The following is a 20,447-nucleotide window of genomic DNA, read 5'->3' on the forward strand; positions in this document are numbered from 1 at the left end:
ACAGACGTTGATGAATAGTGGCAAAAAACCTTGCACTTGGACATACTCGGTTAGGAAAGTTCTCTTGATACAAACGTCTTGCTTCAGTACTATTACAGTAGTGTCCCTTTTCCATACATGAAATGCATGTCAGCTAATTCGGAGTATGAATAATGTCTAAGATTATTACCTGCCATTTTTTAAAAAGTTAACACTTAACACAAAAGCAAAGTGGAATGGTTACAAATAACTGGTTAATAGATTAAACAAAAAACACAGCGCGGTTACAGTAGGCCTAACTTACAGTTTGTTTTTTTTTTGTTCAACAGTGAGATAAAATAATTCTGTAAATAATTTTCAGCTGATAATTTAATTTTAATATTTTCTTATTTAAAACATAATAAATCAGCTGTTTTGGAACAGCTGTTATTAAAATCCATGTTTTATTTGCAATCAGCTACAACTTATGAGTTATCAGTTCTCACCTCATAAAACAGCAAATTTTTGTGGTGTAATGTACTACATAAGAATACATTTTATTCAACTTTTATTCAAATTTTGTTCACACAGCTTACATTATTCTTTTCAGAATTAAATACTCTACAATTTTTATTGCGAAAAATTATTTGTGTACTGGTCATTAAAGAAAGTTATTGGGCATCAAACGTAGAAGTCTGTGTTTTTCTACTAAGATTTTTTGCATATTTCAACTTTTTTCTCAAAAACTACTCACACTACAGGTTCCAGACTAGTTTTATTCAACTTTTCAGATATTTTTCCATATGAATCCAGCATAAGTTTTTCAAAAACCAGTCCCCAAACAATTCAGTATCGGTGTATTTCACCAGAGGAACTGAATTCCTGGCAAAATCTTTCACTCTGTATAGTTCGCTAATGAAGCGTTTATGGATATATGTTTATATGAACTTTTTTTCTTATTTTTACCTCTACTATCATGTATTAAATTATTTTACCATAATTATGAATCACCCTGTATATATATATATAATATATATATATATATATATATAATATATATATATATATATATATACCGGGTGATTTTTTAGTCCTGTTACCCTATTTTTAATACATGGTAATTTTTCCCTAATAAGGGAAATTTTGTTTTGTTGCACGAAGTTGGTAGCCCTACTCACTCAGTATACACAAGGCAGTGCAAGTTTATTATCCTTAAGCCGTGTAACTTTTTGTGATGATTCCGGTCGTGTTATGAACAGAATGTCTTTTACCATAGAACAACAAGAAGCAAGGGTTTATGGCCTCAAGGTCTCCAGACCTCACATCCCCTGATTACTTTTTGTGGGGCTACATTAAGTCTGAGGCCTTCAAAAACAATCCTCACAATATTGATGAACTGAAAGCCAATATACAGACTTAATCACGAATATTTCCAATATAACTCTGAAAAAGGTTTCTGCTAATATGGTGAAAAGAGTCTGAGCATGTATAACCTCAATGGGTTGGCATTTTGAGCATATGGTGTAATAATTTTAAGTAACTAAAAAATGTGAGTGATAAAATATCAATTTTCTTCTGTAAATAACAAATATTATTTTTTTATTAATACCCAAATTTCCGTTTATAAATTACATCAAAAATTGGGTAACAGGACTAAAAAATCACCCTGTGTATATATATATATATATATAGTAATATCGGAGTATAGAGGAATTACTTTTCCTTTCATATTTTTTTGTATTATTTCTATTTCTATATATGGTCTTCATCTCATTCAATCGAATTCTCCATTTTTTGGTCCAGTCACTGAATTTGTTGCTAGCATTCTGTAGTTTTGTGGCTGCTTCTTGTACTATTTCCCCTTCTGCCAGTATTGCAGTATCATCAGCAAAAGTAGCAATTGTCACTGCATCCAATTCAGGAAGATCGCTTGTGTACAGCACATAAAGAACTGGTCCAAGAACACTACCTTGTGGAACTCCAGCCCTTATTTCCTTCAATTCAGAGACGTCGGCACCTTCTTTTACTCTGAATAATCTGTTGGTGATGTATGATTTTAAAAGTTTTACAAGTTGAGTGGGAAGAATTTTATGAAGTTTACTGATCAGTCCTTCATGCCACACTCTGTCAAATGCCTGTGCAACATCAAGGAAGATTGCTGAGCATATAGATTTTTCCTCTAATGAATTCTCTATTACATTGGTGATTCTATGTACTTGGCCCAGGGTTGAGTGCTTCTGCCTGAAACCAAATTGATGGGCTGGTATCAGACTCCTGCTACTTATGATGGGAGTCAATCTCTTCATTAGCAATTTCTCAAAAATCTTTGTAATTACAGGTAGAAGAGATATTGGGCGGTACGATTTTGCTTCTTGGGGACATTTCCCAGGCTTTTGCAACATAATGACTTCTGCCACCTTCCAAATTGTAGGAAAATTCTGTAATTGGAGTGATGCATTGAATAAATATGTTAGCATGACAATACCTTTCCTTGGAAGTTTCTTCATGATTTCACCTGTAATCAGATCAAATCCAGGTGCTTTTTTGGTATTCAGATTATATTTTATTTCTTCTTGAACCTCATTTATAGAAACTAAATCAATCTCTGTATCTAAATCATCTATTATATTTTCTCCAGGATCAATTTCAGATTGAATGTTGTTTGGCTGAAAGATTTCTTCCAGATTATTAGCAAATATATCTGCTTTTTCTCTGTTGTTTCTTGCTCAAGTACCATCTGGTTTTCTAATTGGAGGGGATTGTAATATTGGTCGCTTAATTCTTTTTGTTGCTTTCCATAATGAATAATCTGTACTGGCATCAGCTGTTAAATTTTGAAGGTAGTTATTAATGGATTCCTCAGTTAGTTTCCTTATCTCTCTTCTCAATTGTTGTTTTGTTATTCAAGATATTATTCTTGTCAGCAGGATCACGAGTTTGTTGCCATCTTCTTCTTGCCCTTCGTTTTCCTAAAACAAGTTGCCGAATCTCCAGGGAGTAATTGCATCCTTTTGTTTTCCTGGTGTATTGTCTGGTGTTTTTCCAGGCTGATTTCTGGATTTGCCACATGAAATTTTCTGCTGCTTCATCTAACTGCTTAGCTGTTCTAAGTGGTATATTCAAGTTGATTTCATTCTCCAACTCCATTTTAAAAGCTTCCCAGTCTGTTGTCCTGTTGACTAACATTGGTCAGTCTTCTTTCTTTATTATTCGTTCACTAAGTGTGAGAACTAAAGCTGAATGATCCGAATCCAGATCAAAGCTCTCTTCAATATCAATAAAATTACTGGATATTCTCTTTGTTATGAAGAAATCTAGAAGATCTGGAATTTTATTCAAATCTGTTGGCCAATAAGTTGGTGTCCCTGTTGAATGGAATTCGCAGCCCAGCTACTGGATAGCCTCTCTGAGTTCTTTTCCTTTGGTAGTTGTGAGTCTTGAACCCCAATCCTTATGCTTGGCATTAAAATCTCCACCCACTATGAATCTATCTCCAAGCTGAAGAAGAATATTAGTATAATCATTTTTCTTTAAATTGTGACGTGGTGGAAAATATGCAGCTCCAACAAGTATTTTCTGGTTGATGGACTCTAATCCAACTAGACTACAGTTAGCTGTATTTCATCACTTTGAATACTGAAGTCTTCATGGTGTTTAATACTCTCCTTCACTATTACAGCACTTCCACCTCTTGCTTGATTTTGAGGATGAATAGTTTCGTAAACATTATATCCATTGATTTTGAAGTGAGTCTGCTCAGTTGAATGGGTTTCAGATATGAGGCAAACATCTATATCCCGTGTCTTTGGAAATATTTCTATTTCTTGTTTTCTATTATTATTAATATTATTTATTCCATTGGCATTCCAGGTAGCAATCCTAATATCTTGTTGCCTTGCAATACTCATTTTCTAGTTTTCTTCATGATACTCTTACTCTTCCCTCCCAAGCTGTCAAGTCGTCCAGAAAGAATATTTAAACTGTTAAAAATTTCCTGCAAAACCTTATTGACATCAACTGGTGGTTGTTGTTGTTGTTTTGGTTGATTCTCCTGTTGTAGGCTTGGAGTGGGCTTCATTTCATATCCTTTGATATTATCCTTAAAATGCAAAATTTCAAAAAACCTTGTGTATACATCGACGCGCAGTTGAAAAAGGAATATTCCTGCCAAATCTCATCGAATTCTATCAACGCGTTTGGCCGTAATACATACATACAGACAGACGAAAGAAAATCAAAGTTAAAACATAGACCTCACTGCGTTCGGTCAAAAATTTTAAACCAATTACTGAAGTCAACATTTCTAAATGAATTGATCAGGTTACCTAACTTGGGCCGGTTACAGAGCTCAACCGACCGTCAGTGCGTTTGCACCATCCTGACCATACATCAGTTTTTCTGACTCACAAAATGGACGCCTTTACAGATTGTTATTGCAGCTTATTATCTTCGTAAACGAAAGATTAAAAGACGTAGATATCAAGTCCACCTGATTGTCGCCCAAGGAGCATTTCAAAGGGAATTTAGTACCATTATGTACATCATTGCTTCTGGTGAAGATACATTTTTCAACTACCTCAGAATGTGTTATTTCGAGCTTGCATCACCATTGGAAATACTTGCAGTCACTTTAAGCTACGGATCAAATAAATGTAGATACTATTAATAATATATGATTTTTTCAATAAAAAATTTAGAAATGATTGAAGAAATGTATAGAAAAACTCTGAATTCAAATATGACACTATTAATTGAATTCACTCATTATGCTATTCAATTCAATATCAGCTGATTGTCGGCCAGAGGTTTCAGCACATTGGTTATATTGCGATCGGGCTACTGATCAGTACAGCTCTGAAAGCTTCTATTTGGTTCAATAGCGCGTCAGTCGACCGATAGAACGGATACGCACGAGCTCGACTGATGGTCTTCGTACGCTGTATAAAACGCATGGTCCTGACCGTGCGCATGCGTGCCGTCAGTCCTGCTCTGTACGGATACATGGAATCTTTATGGAAAAGACAAGCGCGACTGACGTACGCACTGACGGTCGGTCGAGCTCTGTAACCGGCCTTAGTATTATTGATTTAGTTGTTACATAGTACGATAATATTATTGTCGTGATAATTCAATTTTTTCATTTAGAATTTTTTTTTGATGCCCTAATGACACTCATGTTATCAGGCTATATTTCATGTTTACAAAAATTTATTCAATTTTTAATTTTTTCCATTTCATCATTTTTCTATGTTTATTCAAGTCTCCCTTGAACCCTTTTAAGACTCCCCTTTTCAAGAACTGTTATTTACTGTCTTGCTCACTTGAACTAATCCCACTACATAGACACACCTTGCACCCATGGTGGTCATTTAGTTCATCTGGAGGTCACACATCCCACATCCCATTTACAATCAACTCAAGGACAAAGAAACAGACTACAGTCCAAAACTTTTTTCCATCCCAAATTCATAAAATAAATTGTCCAAATAAAGGTTATGTGCAACTTTCCAATTCTTCAATAATTTCCACATTGAAACAAAACACAAACACTTGAAGCAATTATTAATTTTGAATTTAGAAAGATTAAGATCCGAATTGATAACAAATTTCTTCTACTTAGTACTAGAAACTGTAAAATATTAATTCGAAATATTTTGTTCCGAAAATTAAATAATCTTGTTTATTTTACTGGAAAATTTCTTGGTACTAGACAAGGTTAGAGTGCTCGGTTTTTAGATGTGAACGCTCCCCCGATGCCTAGTATTTTGCTGAAGATTGCTAGTTTCTTGCAAATTATTCAGAATATATCAGTATCGTGGTCGCCGACTTCAGGATGTTAGCAGAAATCAAAGTTAATACTAGAAACCTCCCGAATATTGCTCTACAATTTTCAATGTAGTGTGCATCACTTTTAAGGTCTTGCCACACTGACTACCGCTGTCGGTAGCGAGCTAGTGGACGCTTTTTAGCAAGCCATGTCACACTGAGCTCGCACCAGTGGCGGTACTCACGAATAGTGGGAGAAATCTACTGGCTGTTCGTAGCGACTAGCGAAGGACTCGGGGAAACGTACCTGTACGCATGCGCTTGTTATGAATATCTATAAGTTTATTCAAATAATATAACAAGTCACACCGCTTCTCTTCGCATCCGCTACGCGAGCGAAGAAAAATCTCTCAGCAAGTGGTAGTGCGCGTTACTAGGCGGTAATCCCACTTGCTAAGCGAGCTCTGTGTGACCTGGTATACTTGATAACACAGGGAGAGATTTTTAAAACATCGCTCGTGGCGGTAGCGAAGTCAGTGTGACATAGCCGTTATAATTCTGATAATCCTTTATCTGCAGTAAAAATACTTTTTTCGCCTCTGTACAATTCGCGCAGACTATGATTCTATATGATAGTACAGTGTAAAAGTATCTGTAATCTCATTAATACTTGTTTGTCCTGTATTTTGTGCTGGCGGCATGCAAGTTAAGACAAGACGTTGATTCTCTTGCCATCAACATTGATTCTCTTGCCATCAACATTGATTTGCTCTTCCCATCAACAATATGCTCTCCCAAGTATCTATCAATCATCAATGTATCTATCAAATCTCATTCAATGCGCAATAGTGGGAGAAAATTCTCGTTTCTATACATTATGGAATTGTAACTCAGATGTTTAGTATCAGGATATTTTTTGTACACCATATTATTTTATGCTAACTGTTTTGTTCATCTCATTAGACCTTGCTTCAGAATCATTCTTGTCTATTAAGAGGTCTGCAAACACCCAAATCTCCCCCGCCTACACTGAAGTGGGAAGATCTTTTACGAAAATCAGAAACATAACTAGATCCATATTGGAGCATTGACCTACTCAAGTTAACAACCTGTTGTACTTATGATCGAATATATCCAATACATCATCCATTACCATGTGACTTACAGATGCCACTTGTTTTCGATTCTGCAAATATGTCATTGTCCACTTCAATGGTTTGCCCCTGATTACATTGTTGATAACTTTTTGTTTTAGAATACCATGATGAACTTTTAATCGAATGCCTTGGTCATATTTTGGCAGAATATTTCGTACTCCTCATCAGCACAACTAATTATCATACACATTTTTCTGGCAAAATCCACATCTGCAGTGTTTTTCCAGTGAATCAGTGTTGCTCCAAATATGTAATCAATTTGTCCAGATAGGTCACTTCAAATACTTTCTTATCGACTGATTGAACAGCCTCTACATCCTTTAGTCTGTAGTTGCTTGCTTTTTTTCTAGATTTGGACCAGCTTAGATGTTCTAATAGAGTCTGGAAATTTCCCTTCCTCAAATGACTCATTTGTAACTTATTAACGACAGTGGTTCAGCTATAATATGTGCTTAGGCTCTAACCAGTCTGCATGGAATATTATCCACTCTATCACTTGGCTTATTGCACACTCGCTCAATTAATTCAATCACTTCATCATGGTGTTAGAATCCATGGTTCACGGTCTCGATCCCTGGCCCGACTAAGATATTTTTCCAGGGTACCTTCTGTATTTCGGATGGACACTTTCAGTCGTCCCTCTCGGCTGATTGAAACAGTTGTTAAGTCACGTCAGAGGCCCATCAGGTGTGACCTCAGCCAACTAGGCTACTCGATATTTATTTTTTATTTCTTGTATTCGTGGCCGGGAAAAAAGACTCACGTGACCCTCCCTTTAGAGTGATTAATTTGTGAATGTTATTCATTTACTATCGTATTCGAGTATCTAACAGCTAAATAAATCAACATGTCTTATAGTTCCTTAGTGGTGTGGAGGGCTGCAATTTCAGTCTGCTATCGCTCCATAATCATGGATTCCATTCTCATCCTATATAGCACTCATTTTATCATCGCGCTAGGCTAATGAGGATACAATGAGTAAGAGTGTCCATATAGATGAATAGGAATAAAATTAACTTATAAGATAATGGAAAACTAACTTTGATGTTTCAGATTCAATGACTTGACCGTAACATGTACGAAAACTTTGTTCACGATGGACAACCTTCAAGTATTGGTTCCAACACTGACAAAGTCTGCTAGCCGGAGTCCATCTCCTAGTTTGTCGTCCAGACAATGGAATACGTCTGCGTAAGTTCCACTTCACTCTTCATCACTCTAGTTGTAATGCCTGTGAATTGACTCATTTGTTCAACCAGATTAGATTTTCATTCTAGTTTGTAATCCACTGTAATAACTGGTTCAATCTAGTCATGAGATCAACTTCTTATATGAAATTACTAACTAAAATCTACAGCTAATTTTACATTCAATTAAAATGTAATAACGATTTAAATTAAAGTATGGGTCATAGATTGGTGTAAGATTTATGAATAAAATATTCCTTTATGTTAGTAGTTTGAAGTGCAAAATTTTTCTGGAAATTAACCAAGTTAATCACTTATAAATGCCGATTGCTGAGGGATATCTGTGATTTGGAGTGTCTAGAATTATATGTCAATTTATTTTTTTTCTCTTCTCTGAGTAATAGGAATAAAATCTTAGGAATATGTTATACTGGGTCCTTTTATTTTGTGGCTAATATATGCTATTGAGTTGGTAAGTAGAAATTGGTTGGATTGCATAATGTCATAGAAGAATATTATATCAGTAGAATAGAAGAAATGGTAAATTATTGTGATATAAAAATGGTGAATAGAACAAAAGATAAATTATTGTCATTCTTTGTTATCATTAATTGAACATTTCAGTGTTCACATTTGAATTTAAACGTTAAAACCTATGTAATGAGATTTCTAGATGGGATTATTCAACGAAAGACAACTTTTCGTACAGAAGAACTCCAATCATCCGAACTCCGATTATACGAATTGCTTTTAGAAATAAGCAAATTTCATCATTTATAGAATGACATGAATATTCATCGGCAAAATATCAAATTACTGTAGTACTGAAAATTTTAAACCCAAAAATTGAATCCAAAGTTACTTCTAAGAGAATAGAAAATAACAGAGTTTATGTCATCATTATAGAAAGTCTAATTTGAAGCGTTTCAATAGTATACTACTGAGTGTATTACTCATCAAATGCTCTCGAAATATAACTTGATAAGAATTTTCTTCTCAATGACAAAGCATCAGTTTGTTATTGCTTTATTGGATGATTCATCATGAATACTGATAGTGATTTGGACTATTAATCATGACTGCTGAACAGCGAAATTCTTCCTTTTTATGATTAAAAACATTTATTTTTATTTTAATAGATTCTTACATAGAAGTGACCAAGTCTCCAGATTAAATTTTCTGATAATCAACTATCATTCCGTAATTCAAAAATAAAAGAGTGCTAATAAAAGTCAGGGACTGTCTTGATTGTTTGAAAGAAAAGGTCAATATATCGCGATTATTTTTATGATTATTTTTTCGCATTGACTATTATTGTCTCTATCATAAAACTCATTTTTCTCAATCGGAAAATAGCAATCGTTACATCTTATTGCGTTCAAATATTCTTCAAAATTTGAAATTGCCACCCAAATAAAAGAGCTGCTTTATTATTTTCAAATCTAGTGATGAAAAACACATTTTACATTCTTCAATAATACATTACAAGAACCATATCAAAAACAAATATACAGGATGGGTGAAAAGTCCGAGAACGGCTTAATATCTCTTACACAACGGTAATTTGACGGTGGATTTGATTGGGGATTCTACTGAAATTGAAAATACTACTTTACTGTGACTTTGAAAATCTTGTCCGCCATTTTGAATGCAAATTTATTTTTTAAATATGAAGGTGGTGATGTGATACATGATTTCGATACGGAATTTCAAGAAAAATGAATAGCGAAAACCGCACATCGATATCTCAAACCGTTTCGAAGATATTAACATTATTAATCAATACGATACAAATCAGAAATGTATACATTTTTCTTGAAATTCCGTATCGAAATGATGTATCGCAAATCGCAAATCGCATCACCACCTTCCTATTGATTATTAAGCCGTTCTCAGACTTTTCACCCACTTGTGATATAATGAGCCCTGAAAAGTCCGTGTGGGGCTTTTAAAAGAAAATTATATAATAATGATTCAAATAAATGAATGATAAACATAAGAAATAATAAAATGGCTTTACCAAGTATAAGTAAAACAAAATATCTTCAATTTGAGAATAAAATGATTGAATAAATTGATCCATTATTGTTTATATTAACAATTTTCTCCCTATAGAAATAAATGAAATCATTGATCTTTACGGTTTTCAATATTCAATTTTGGAATTTGTAATTTTGACGTTTAAAATTTCTTAAATGCAAATTATTAATTTCATCCAAAAACGTACCTTTCTTGATTCTCTTGAATGGTAAATGAACATAACGTATGGTCTTTCTATAATAATTATTATTGTAATGTTATAAATATTAGTTTTCACTTTGTTTCAACGTGAAAGGTTTCAGTAGAATCTGCTCTTCTGATTGTTCAAAAAAACTTGAACAGAATTTTGTCTTATCTTGTATCATTTTGCCAAATCTCTGAACTGTATTAAAAATCATACAAAAGAAGTTATAACCGGTTCCATAATTTGACTTCTGGTCTGGCGAATTGATAGGCCTACTTATAATAGATTCCCTTATAAAAACTCAATTAAAAACCAGTTATTGTTCATGCCCATTTTCTAGGACAACTTGAAGCAACTAATCAAAACTATAGTGAGATCCACTTTATACTGTCAGCTTTTTTGAATGGGGAAAATTGATGCTATTTATAAGTAATACTGTCAGTTAGAAGTGAATCTCACTGTTAGTAGTAACTTGAACACTTTGGGATCCGAAGAGATGAGTGCTAGGCCTACTGACTGCTAATTTATTGATTTCAAAAGTTTAGCGACATTAACATATTAATAAATTGCGTCACGTGCTTCACATCGTATACATAACGGCTCTTATACTACCTCTCGTATACATAACGTCTGCATACTGAAATTGTCCTCTCATCTTCAAAATACACGTCTTTAGTGATAAAAAGCAGACCAGTCAAACTAGACCTTGAAATAGTTTCTGGTCCCACTTGTATACTGGTCCCACATCCTGAACCTTCATTAATGGAATCACGTTGTAATCCAGTTTTATTTACTCAGTTATTAGGATTGCAGGAACATTCAATATTTATTCCTAGTTGATTTGCTTCCTTTGATAGTACATATTAGGAAACTGTCTCAATAAACTCTATTCCTATAGCATTGATTCTTGGTCTCATTCGTGTGTATATTTCAAACCAAATACGATGTAGGTCATTTTCTCTGTACTAAAATATTAAGAGCTCGTAATATTACCTCGATTTCATAAATACTTAATTATTTCAGTTTTCAGGCGATAAACTGCTTATCGCGATTTGGTAAAGTAATCTAGGTGTTGGCAAATGAAGTACAGTAACAGTTTTCACATAATATTATTGTGATATTGATATTGTGATTGAGTAATGAAATAAATATCTATCTATCTGCGGTATGTTGGTTTTCTTATCAGTTGGCGAATGAAATATTACAACTTTTTTCGATTTAGTTGTTGAGCGTAATTGTAAGACTGCCAGTGAGTTGTTGGCTAAAAGTCGCTCGGATCTTGTCATCAACTAATATACAGTATCTAGTCTAAATAACATCGTTCTTGTTTATGATATGATTTATAAAAATACCTAAACACAATATAACCAAAACCTAGAGAAATTATTACCCTCAAAAAATAACCTAAACTATACAGCCTAAATCTCCAACAATAATTTACTTAACAACTCATTATTTCCTAATTCTTAATTCAAAAATATGTCTAATGCTCTTCATATAAGAAGTTGATCTCACAGCTCATAAATTTTATTTATTTTTTTAATTTAATTTCATAATTACGTTAACTTTTTATTGAACATTTGCATGAAATTTGTATTATCTGTTGAATATTTTGTTCATAAACTAGGAAATATAGTTTCTAAATTTGAATTTTTATGTATTATTGTATTATTTGTATCATTAATGTAACATTAAATATTGTAATTGGATATTTTTCTACAACTCTATGAGATTAATATTCTTACAAACTAAAATTTTATTCTGATAATTATTATCGGCTATTATTTTTCTCTGATTATATCAATAATTCATTGGAATTATTTCGGCAATTTTTCCCGCACAAAATTAAAAAAAGGAACAATAATTATCATTACGACGACCCTCTATTCACGTTTTCAGTGCATTGACATTCCTATAGCATGCTAATTCAATAAAAATTCCTATTCGAATGAAGTGGATTCACATGCACTTAATTTTTTAATCTTAGTATGTTCAAATCTACTTGAATTTTTAATCCAGTTTCAACATTGTTGAGGTATGAAGCATTTTAAATAATTCTCTACAAATGAAATTGCATTGAATCTGATTTCCTCTTTTACCTGTTTGTTCATTAATATGAATGGTTTTCCATATGTTTGTTTTTGTGTTTATTAATAGCTGTTTCAAGTTTGAATAACCTATTAATATTGGTATGTGTTTTGTTTTAATTCAAAGACTTGAATCTTCCCACTATAGGTAACATGCTCTATGCGATTGAACAGGATAACATGGTGCTAATGGATTTATCTCTTCCAGTCAGCAAAGTTAACTCAATGTTCTCTCTCCAAAAGGTTACCTTTAAATCATAAGTAAGCTCCACCCACTGCAGTTTTATGCATGTATTAGTTGGTGAACATTTTTTGTAGAAACTGATCTACTATTGTAAACTAACATCTACTCTATGTTAACTGACTTCAAATAAACAATAATATCTCTTCCATAAGAATAACTCTCGATGTGAATATAATCAGCATGTTTCTAATACAGGTTTGCTTCCTCCTTGTATTGTACTATCCAATCTACGTGAGAGTGGTATCTATAAAATATGAATAACTTTCTTCTCTTTCATTATTCTAAGATTACTTCCAAGAGTATTCTCAATATTTTTCTTTTGCATCAGTGTTTTCTGTCATTGTGTATTTCTTGTGCGTATTAACATTTTTGGAGGTTTGGAATGTGTTACTCAGTAGAGTATTTGAACATTTTAAAAACTCTAATTCATTTCTAGGATCTTCCTGCTTTCATTTTTCAACCCAAGATTTTTCAAAATTCTGTACTCCCTTGAAATCAATTTTGAAACGAATCTCAGAGCAAACCTTCAATAACTATCACTTAACTATCAAGTAGGCCTATGTGTACAGTAGGATAGTAGTCTAAGGCCCGGTTGCACAAAAGCGGTAGAATTTTATTTGTGGTTAATTTCACGAGAACCAATCAGAAATGGTATATTTCGCACCTAGAGCAGAAAATGAGATTTTTCCGGCTCGAAATCGGTTTTCAAGTCCGAGGACTAGAAAAGATTGAGAGCCGGAAAAACATTTTTGCCCGTGGTGCGAACGCTATTTTTCGCCACACACAAAAATGAACAACGTATATATATATATATATATGAGAATAGTTGTTAACTTAGCACTTCCGAAAGCAGAAGTGGAAGGTGATAGCTCTAGCAAATCTGAGGTAATCTGAATATCAGGAAATTGTCCAAGTATTTTTATTTTTTATTCTGATTTGTCTAAATAACCTAAAAGATGATGTTCAGTTATGTGGGAAGTTGAGTTTATACTTTTTTATTGTTTCAAATGACAATAGGATGATTATTATTATAAATGTTTTAATTATTGAATAATGATCACAAATAATGAAAAGTTTTTTGATCACCTTTCTTAGTTCCATGTTAGCGGCTGGAAAGTGTACTCCTAGCCTAGGCCTCCGGCCTAGCCGGAAAGAAACCTCTTCTGACGTCAGACGAGAGTCGTCTGCAAACAATGTCATTCAGATCTACTTAGGGACTGGAAAACAGCTGCTTTCTGTGCAGTGTGGCGAAAAGGCTTTTTTGAAAAGACGGCTTCTTTGATTGATTGGTTCTCCTGGCATTAATTACGATTAAAACTTAACCGGCTTTTATGCAACCAGCACCTAGTCTAAAATATCTAGCTGAAATTCATTATTACATCGTTTTTGGAAAATAATTTTACCATTCAGCTCATATGAAACCTTTCATATATAACCTTTTGCATAGAATATTGAAATAATTTTCGAATACAAAATCTTGAAACGAAATATCCTGTTCCAAGGAATTTTCAAACTGCAATAAAGATAAAGATTTATTTTTTCTTTCAATCCTCAAGATTTTGATGGCGTGGAAATATTTTTGGCATGATCCAAGTTATCACCCTGTAGACTTTTCGAAAGGAAGCTGCTACTTCCAATTATTGAATTATCATAAAGTGAAAATTGTATTACTCATTCAGTTCGTAAATATATTATATAAAATCTGTGACGTTCATTGATAAATCTAATCACGATTATATAACAGAAATTCCATCGAAATTATGATCCATAATCAATGCTATATAATGCATTTTTAATTATAACCCCTTGATAATATAAATGTTCTTGAACTCTTACATAGCTCGAATGTGATATTATGGTTTTATGATAAATATAACTAGAGAGATCAAAGGCAGATTCGTAGGGTTCTGAGCAAAACATTCTAGTAAGGTGCTCAGTTTTAACGTCTCACTTACTCTTAAATTATTATTGAAAATTTTATCTTAATTTGATATATTCTTTATTTTTCCTAGTTTCTCATAGTTGCAAATACCTCTCCCTAATTTATGTTGATTTATTACAATTTACCATCTCGGAGCTTGACACGAAACATTTTTTCTATAATTAGCTGGACTTTCAATCCAGTAGACCTCGAGTAGATGTTTTTTAAGTTAATCTTTGCATTGAATTTGAAATTTGAATTTGAATGTGACAATTGCTTTTTCTCACCACGCGTTACGTTTTTTTATTTAGAACGGAGCACTTAAGATAGAGTTTGCAATATTATTTTATACATTCTCCTTCTCATAAATATTCTTCATAAAGACTTTTTTCAAAGCCAAAACGTTAGCCTATACATCTTCCATATTTCTGAATTTTTTTCAACGTAATAAACAATACTATGCTATGTCGGCGCTAACTGAAAATGTCATTCTTAATCAAATTGCTGTGAGTTGGTTTCTCAGATTTTGCTTGATCGTTATGTACCAATCATCAAACTAATTTGGATTTCTGACATCCTCTATTTAATTTCAAATCGTTTTATTACATGAACCAATAGAATTTGAACTAAAATTGAAGAATTAGGAGAATTTCAACTCATGAAAGGACTCTTAACGAAAGCTATAGAAACCTAATCAATTGTGAAAAAACCTGGATAATCTGAAATAGAAAACAACGCGTATTCAGTCACTTATCCAACCATAGTCCATTTTATTGATGATGGCTTGATCATCCCATTCTAAATTTATTATGTTAATGAATGATTTCCAATTTACAAATCTTGATACGAAAATCTATGTTTTCATAACAGTGAGTTAAAATTGTTCAATGGATATTTATATTTTATTTTGATAAGCTTTCAAGATTATAAATGAATAAAGAATTCTTGAACTTGAATTAACAATTTTTAGCTTGAAATTTTCCAACTGTGTGAATCACGTATTAATTGAAGAATTGATGTTGCATGCTTATCGATTCAAAAGTAAAATACGGTGCATTTTTTTCAATGTGGTTTGAAATATATATTTTTCCAATGAACTATTGTATATTGTATGTACTGTGTTTGTGTAAAGTGTGTACCGGTATATTATGTTCTTCAGTGGTATCCATTCTGTGAAATTCTCTGGAATGTAATTTATAATAATTTACTACATTTTACAATCAACTAATCTAGTTTGTCAAAAAGACCATTCTAATTTGATATGCTATTCTGTTTAGTTAAAATATTCCCATGCGAAACACTATTCAAATTTTCAACTAATTGTATTTAATAATTCATAAAATATCCTTGAAGTTCATTTTAATGCTTCCATAATATTCTTGTGTAAATTTCTAGTATTTGTTGTTATGCAGCCCATTTGGAAAGTGAGATTCAGTATAAGTTTACCTTTGTATACTAATTCATTTCTCTCATTTATTTTTAGTAATTACTAGAAGTAAAATTATACTAAAAAAACGTTTCATTTGATAAAAAACAGCCTAATCTTGAAGAGTTTTCCAAGATCTTAGGTCGCAGAATCCTGAGGTTATCGCTTGCAGTATTCAGCCCAACTAATGACTAATCGATAGGCTTCCAATTGGTATTCAGTACGTTGTTTCTCTTGTCTGCAGCTAATAAATGTTAATCAATTCTTGGCAATATTATTAATTGTATAAAATATTATTGTGCTAAATTCACACATTCAATTGATACTATGATATTGATATTTTTCAATTTATAATAACTTTTAATGATTTGATTCATCATATTATTCTACCAAACATTATTTTACCATTTTACTGTACTTATTAATGACTTGAATCCATTTTATAATTTAGAATGAAACTGCTAGTTCATAAGTCATAAACGTTATGTTGAAGACTGTTTTCAAATGCTGGTCTCAAATTTTGATTTAAAAATTAGAATTAATCAGCTTACTTAGGAATCGTATCATGAACAATTCCCAGAAAACTATTTTCAAATTTTCATATTCGAATTCTCTATCTAAAATGTACATTCAGTTGGCTTACTATTCATAAAAGATATTTATAATATCGCGCTGTCTTATATAAAAACAACATTTTGTTGAGTGATGAGCCAGCTTGATATTAGACCTATTACCTAGGATACCTTGAGTTTATTGCACATTCATATGAAATGATCTACATCTATGTAGAGTTAATTTATTTTGACAAATCCTTGTTAAAAGCAGCAGCTACAGAATGTTTTTATCGTGATATTGTATTCAGCCATTGATGGTGTTGTGTTGTGTGTGAGATAGGAGCGTGGAGAGCAGTGCGATGAGTAGGTGCAAGTCGCCGAACACAACAAGGCACGAGCGAGGCAGTTCGGCCGACGCAAATGTGGCACTTGGCCTGCTGCCTCACCCGAGGGCCGACGCCCCAGGCGCCAATGTCAGTGCCACCGCCAACGATGATCCCTCCAGTGTCGACGATGATCCGGTAACTAGCATTCCTCCATTCATTTCAGATTTGAGTGCAAGTTCTTGCTTCAAAAGATGTCACATAACATAACCTATATGTGGACTGTCGTAGAAATTGAAAGATAGAGAGATGCCTTAATTTCACGCTTTAAACATTACAAGCGACGTTTAGGCAATAAGAGCCTCCTCTTCCACGATATGTAAAGATGCGTACAGACTGCGCGCCACGAACAAGCGCATTTTACATTTAGCATTTTACGCTTATATCTATAGGAAATTTGGTTTGTGGATTTCCTATGATAAAATAGATTGAATAAAACTGGATGAATGATGATGTTTTAATGTAGTGATGACAAAATTGAACTGAGAAAATATAAAATAAACTGATACAATTAATAAACAAACTAATGCAAGTTGAAAACAGGTCACAGGTGGCAAATATCTGATGATTCGCCACATTCCTCCCCCCACCCCCCGGGCAGACGATTTGGCCATCCGATATTTTGAAGCTCACTTTTTACCTGGAACAGGGTGGGAAGGCTGAGGTGAGTCGTCTTGAAGGATGGCTATGCTGGCTAGTCGTCTTATGCTGGCTTCACCCGGTCAATGGAAACCTTAGCGGGTTTACCATTAATCCTTAATGTGAAGATACATCACAGAGCACAGTAAGTGGTGATCCAGGAATGGGTACACGTTCCAATGATAGAGAAGAATTCTCTGGTGTTATCTTCTGAAGTTGGGCACCTTTGACATATTGTATATCCATCGAAAACTCAGACATGAATGATAATTGGTTGAGTTGCATTGGTGGAAGTTGATTGGTTGATTGTTGATTGGTTGAGCTTGTGGAGTTGATTGGTTGGTAAGCATAGACTAAAGGCTTGTGGTCTGTGTAGATAGTGAAGGGATGTCCTTCTAAGGGGTGGCGAAAATGCTGTACCGCTAGATAAACAGAAACTTTCTTTCAAAGATCATTTTTTCTTGAAAATAAAGCAAGAGGTTGCCATAGTATACTGGCCAGCAACTTTCTTCCAAAGAATTTTTTTGTTGAAAAGAAAGCAAGAGGTTGCCATACGCCTTCAACCAGTTGTAAGCATTCTCCAACTGAGTGGTTAGAAGCATTAGTAAATAAACCAAGTGTTTCATCCTTGGATGTTTACTCATCTTTCCCGTTCCTGAAGTACTGTCATTCATCAAGAAATATTGTTCTCTCAATCCAGATGTTTGGCGGTATTCAAAAAGTGTTTTCTTTTTATTATGTTCACTACTTGATTCATTCTTCATAAATGTAATTCTATTTTTGTAAAAAATGAAACTTTCTATCCACCTTTTAAAAATGTTCAAAAACAAACTTGAAAGTGTTCAATGCAAAATTTAATGAATATTTGAAAAGTTTTTATGGGTTAACAAAGTTTTAAAAATAATTTTTAGAGTTTTAGATTCTCGGCAAAAGTTAGCCAATTGATGTTGTAATATGTGATTTGTAAACTGTTCACGTCGAGCAGAAATTTGTTCTTCATCCATCTTAGTGGATAGCGTATCTAGGTAACTTTACTCACGAGAAATATTATGCGAAAAAGCTTGCTGTCGATCACGTCGGGGACACCAATATAGGAAATTTGGTTTGTGGATTACCTATGATAAAATAGGTTGAATAAAACTGGATGAATGATTAGATGTTTTAATGTAGTGATGACAAAATTGAACTGAGTAAATATCAAATAAACTTATACAATTAATAAACAAACTAATGCAAGTTGAAAACAGGTTGTTAATCACAACCTGCAAATACAGATATGATCAACTGATAAAAAGTAAATTGCGCTTATTCGTGACGTTCAAGTTTGTAGGCAGCTTTAGAGTAATCAATAGTGACAATAGCAGTATTCTTACTAAAAATATAAATACCATCAATAAATAACAGATACTAAATGTAGAATCTCGACAATTCGACCCCACCTTATGTGTGATCACTGATCATGGGAATCGCTCTCTGAGATTTCTTACTATAGATAACATTAATTTCATGACAGTAACTAACATTACATTACATTTACTTTAGTACATTGCATTACATGTCAGTCACTAGCCGTCATCCGTTATGCCTTGTTTTCACGATTCCAATAGACTTTCCAGTTACTGCAGGTAGGTTACCGGAAGCAATTAACTTGTGTGTATGAATATTTATTTGAACCTGTAACCTGTTCTATCACGTGTCCACGTGGTTCAAATTGTAACTTGATCTTAAAATTCATAAAATTGCAATGATCCGTCTTTATCTCATCGCTTGTTAGCTTATTATCCGAATTTGCTGTGCCACAACAAATCCAAATATAGATTGTTGTAAGTCATTATTATAAGTTATAAGAAAAGTTTTATTGCCATTTTTCAAAAATAACAATTTTTCTATTCTTATTGATCTATGAGGATAACTCAAATTCAAATTTATTTATTCTTAAGAACATATTTACAAAATAATAGTGAACATGAACATTCATTCAAATCAAATCAAATTTATTTGTTTCCAGCATTTACAGTATAAACAATATATAAAAAGATATAATTGAAACAACACTCACATGGACACGCAGGTCTGTTTGTGAGTTGTTTGAGTTCGTAATTACATTATTTAAATAATTATAACTTGAGAGAAATTCCTGGAAATTAGATTTGGCTAGGTACATTGTATTGTAATGAAAAGAATAACTTAAATAAAGAAGTAAATTGAATTATGATATGTTAGATAATAGAAATTATTATTCAATCATAGAAATATTGTAGCACAACTACACACATACAACTCACACATACAGGGAGGGGGAAGACAGCCACACACACACCACACACATACACACACACCAACATTCTAAAATGGCTGTTAAATGCATTTAAATTCATTGGTTGATTACTGATGGAGGTAGAGAAGAAGAAAATTGGAAGCTCAAAATAATAAATATATAGAGGAATAAAATTTGTATAGAATATAGGTCTACAGTAGAATAATTTGAAGCGTAAGCCTGGAGTTTAACCAACCGCGTTTGCGCGCAGCGGGGCTAGACGTACGCAGATCTCAAAATCAGATCACATTCGTCGTTATTTAAGGCAGATAACCACCCCCGCAATACTCTTTTGTATTGGTATATTGAGCATTCCCCCGGCTGACTAACAAACAAAGGTGCATTCCGCAGAATTACGTGAACCAGATATGTCACATTTCTGTCGCAGACAGATCTCATATTACGTGAAACACCAGAATGATGGAGATATGAGCCGCGGGTCAGGTAATTGTGTTGAGAGGAATTATTGAAAACAATCTTATTTTTAAATGCATAGGTCATAACAGATTTGATGAAAAGTTTTTTTATAGAGAGAACATTGAAAAAATTGAGCAAGAGATCTGATGAATAAGTCCTTTCCAGAC

At 33.2% G+C, this 20,447-nt stretch overlaps 1 protein-coding gene across 4 annotated transcripts in view; it reads left to right on the top strand.

The window, feature by feature from the left end:
* LOC111046462 (transmembrane and coiled-coil domains protein 2) overlaps positions 1-20,447 on the top strand; it is a 66,008-nt gene that overhangs the window by 7,062 nt on the left and 38,499 nt on the right. For 2 of the 4 annotated variants that reach the window (XM_039439431.1, XM_039439437.1), the window contains exons 2-4: positions 7,935-8,072; positions 12,528-12,640; positions 16,865-17,045. In XM_039439431.1, the coding sequence (XP_039295365.1) occupies positions 16,884-17,045 (162 nt within the window). In that variant the 5' untranslated portion in view covers positions 7,935-8,072; positions 12,528-12,640; positions 16,865-16,883. The remainder of the gene's footprint in view (positions 1-7,934; positions 8,073-12,527; positions 12,641-16,864; positions 17,046-20,447) is intronic. The other 2 variants (XM_039439417.1, XM_039439423.1) reach the window with 1 other exon arrangement.

The sequence above is a fragment of the Nilaparvata lugens genome, chromosome 1 (genome assembly GCF_014356525.2).
Source record: "Nilaparvata lugens isolate BPH chromosome 1, ASM1435652v1, whole genome shotgun sequence".
Taxonomy (NCBI): Eukaryota; Metazoa; Arthropoda; class Insecta; order Hemiptera; family Delphacidae; genus Nilaparvata; species Nilaparvata lugens.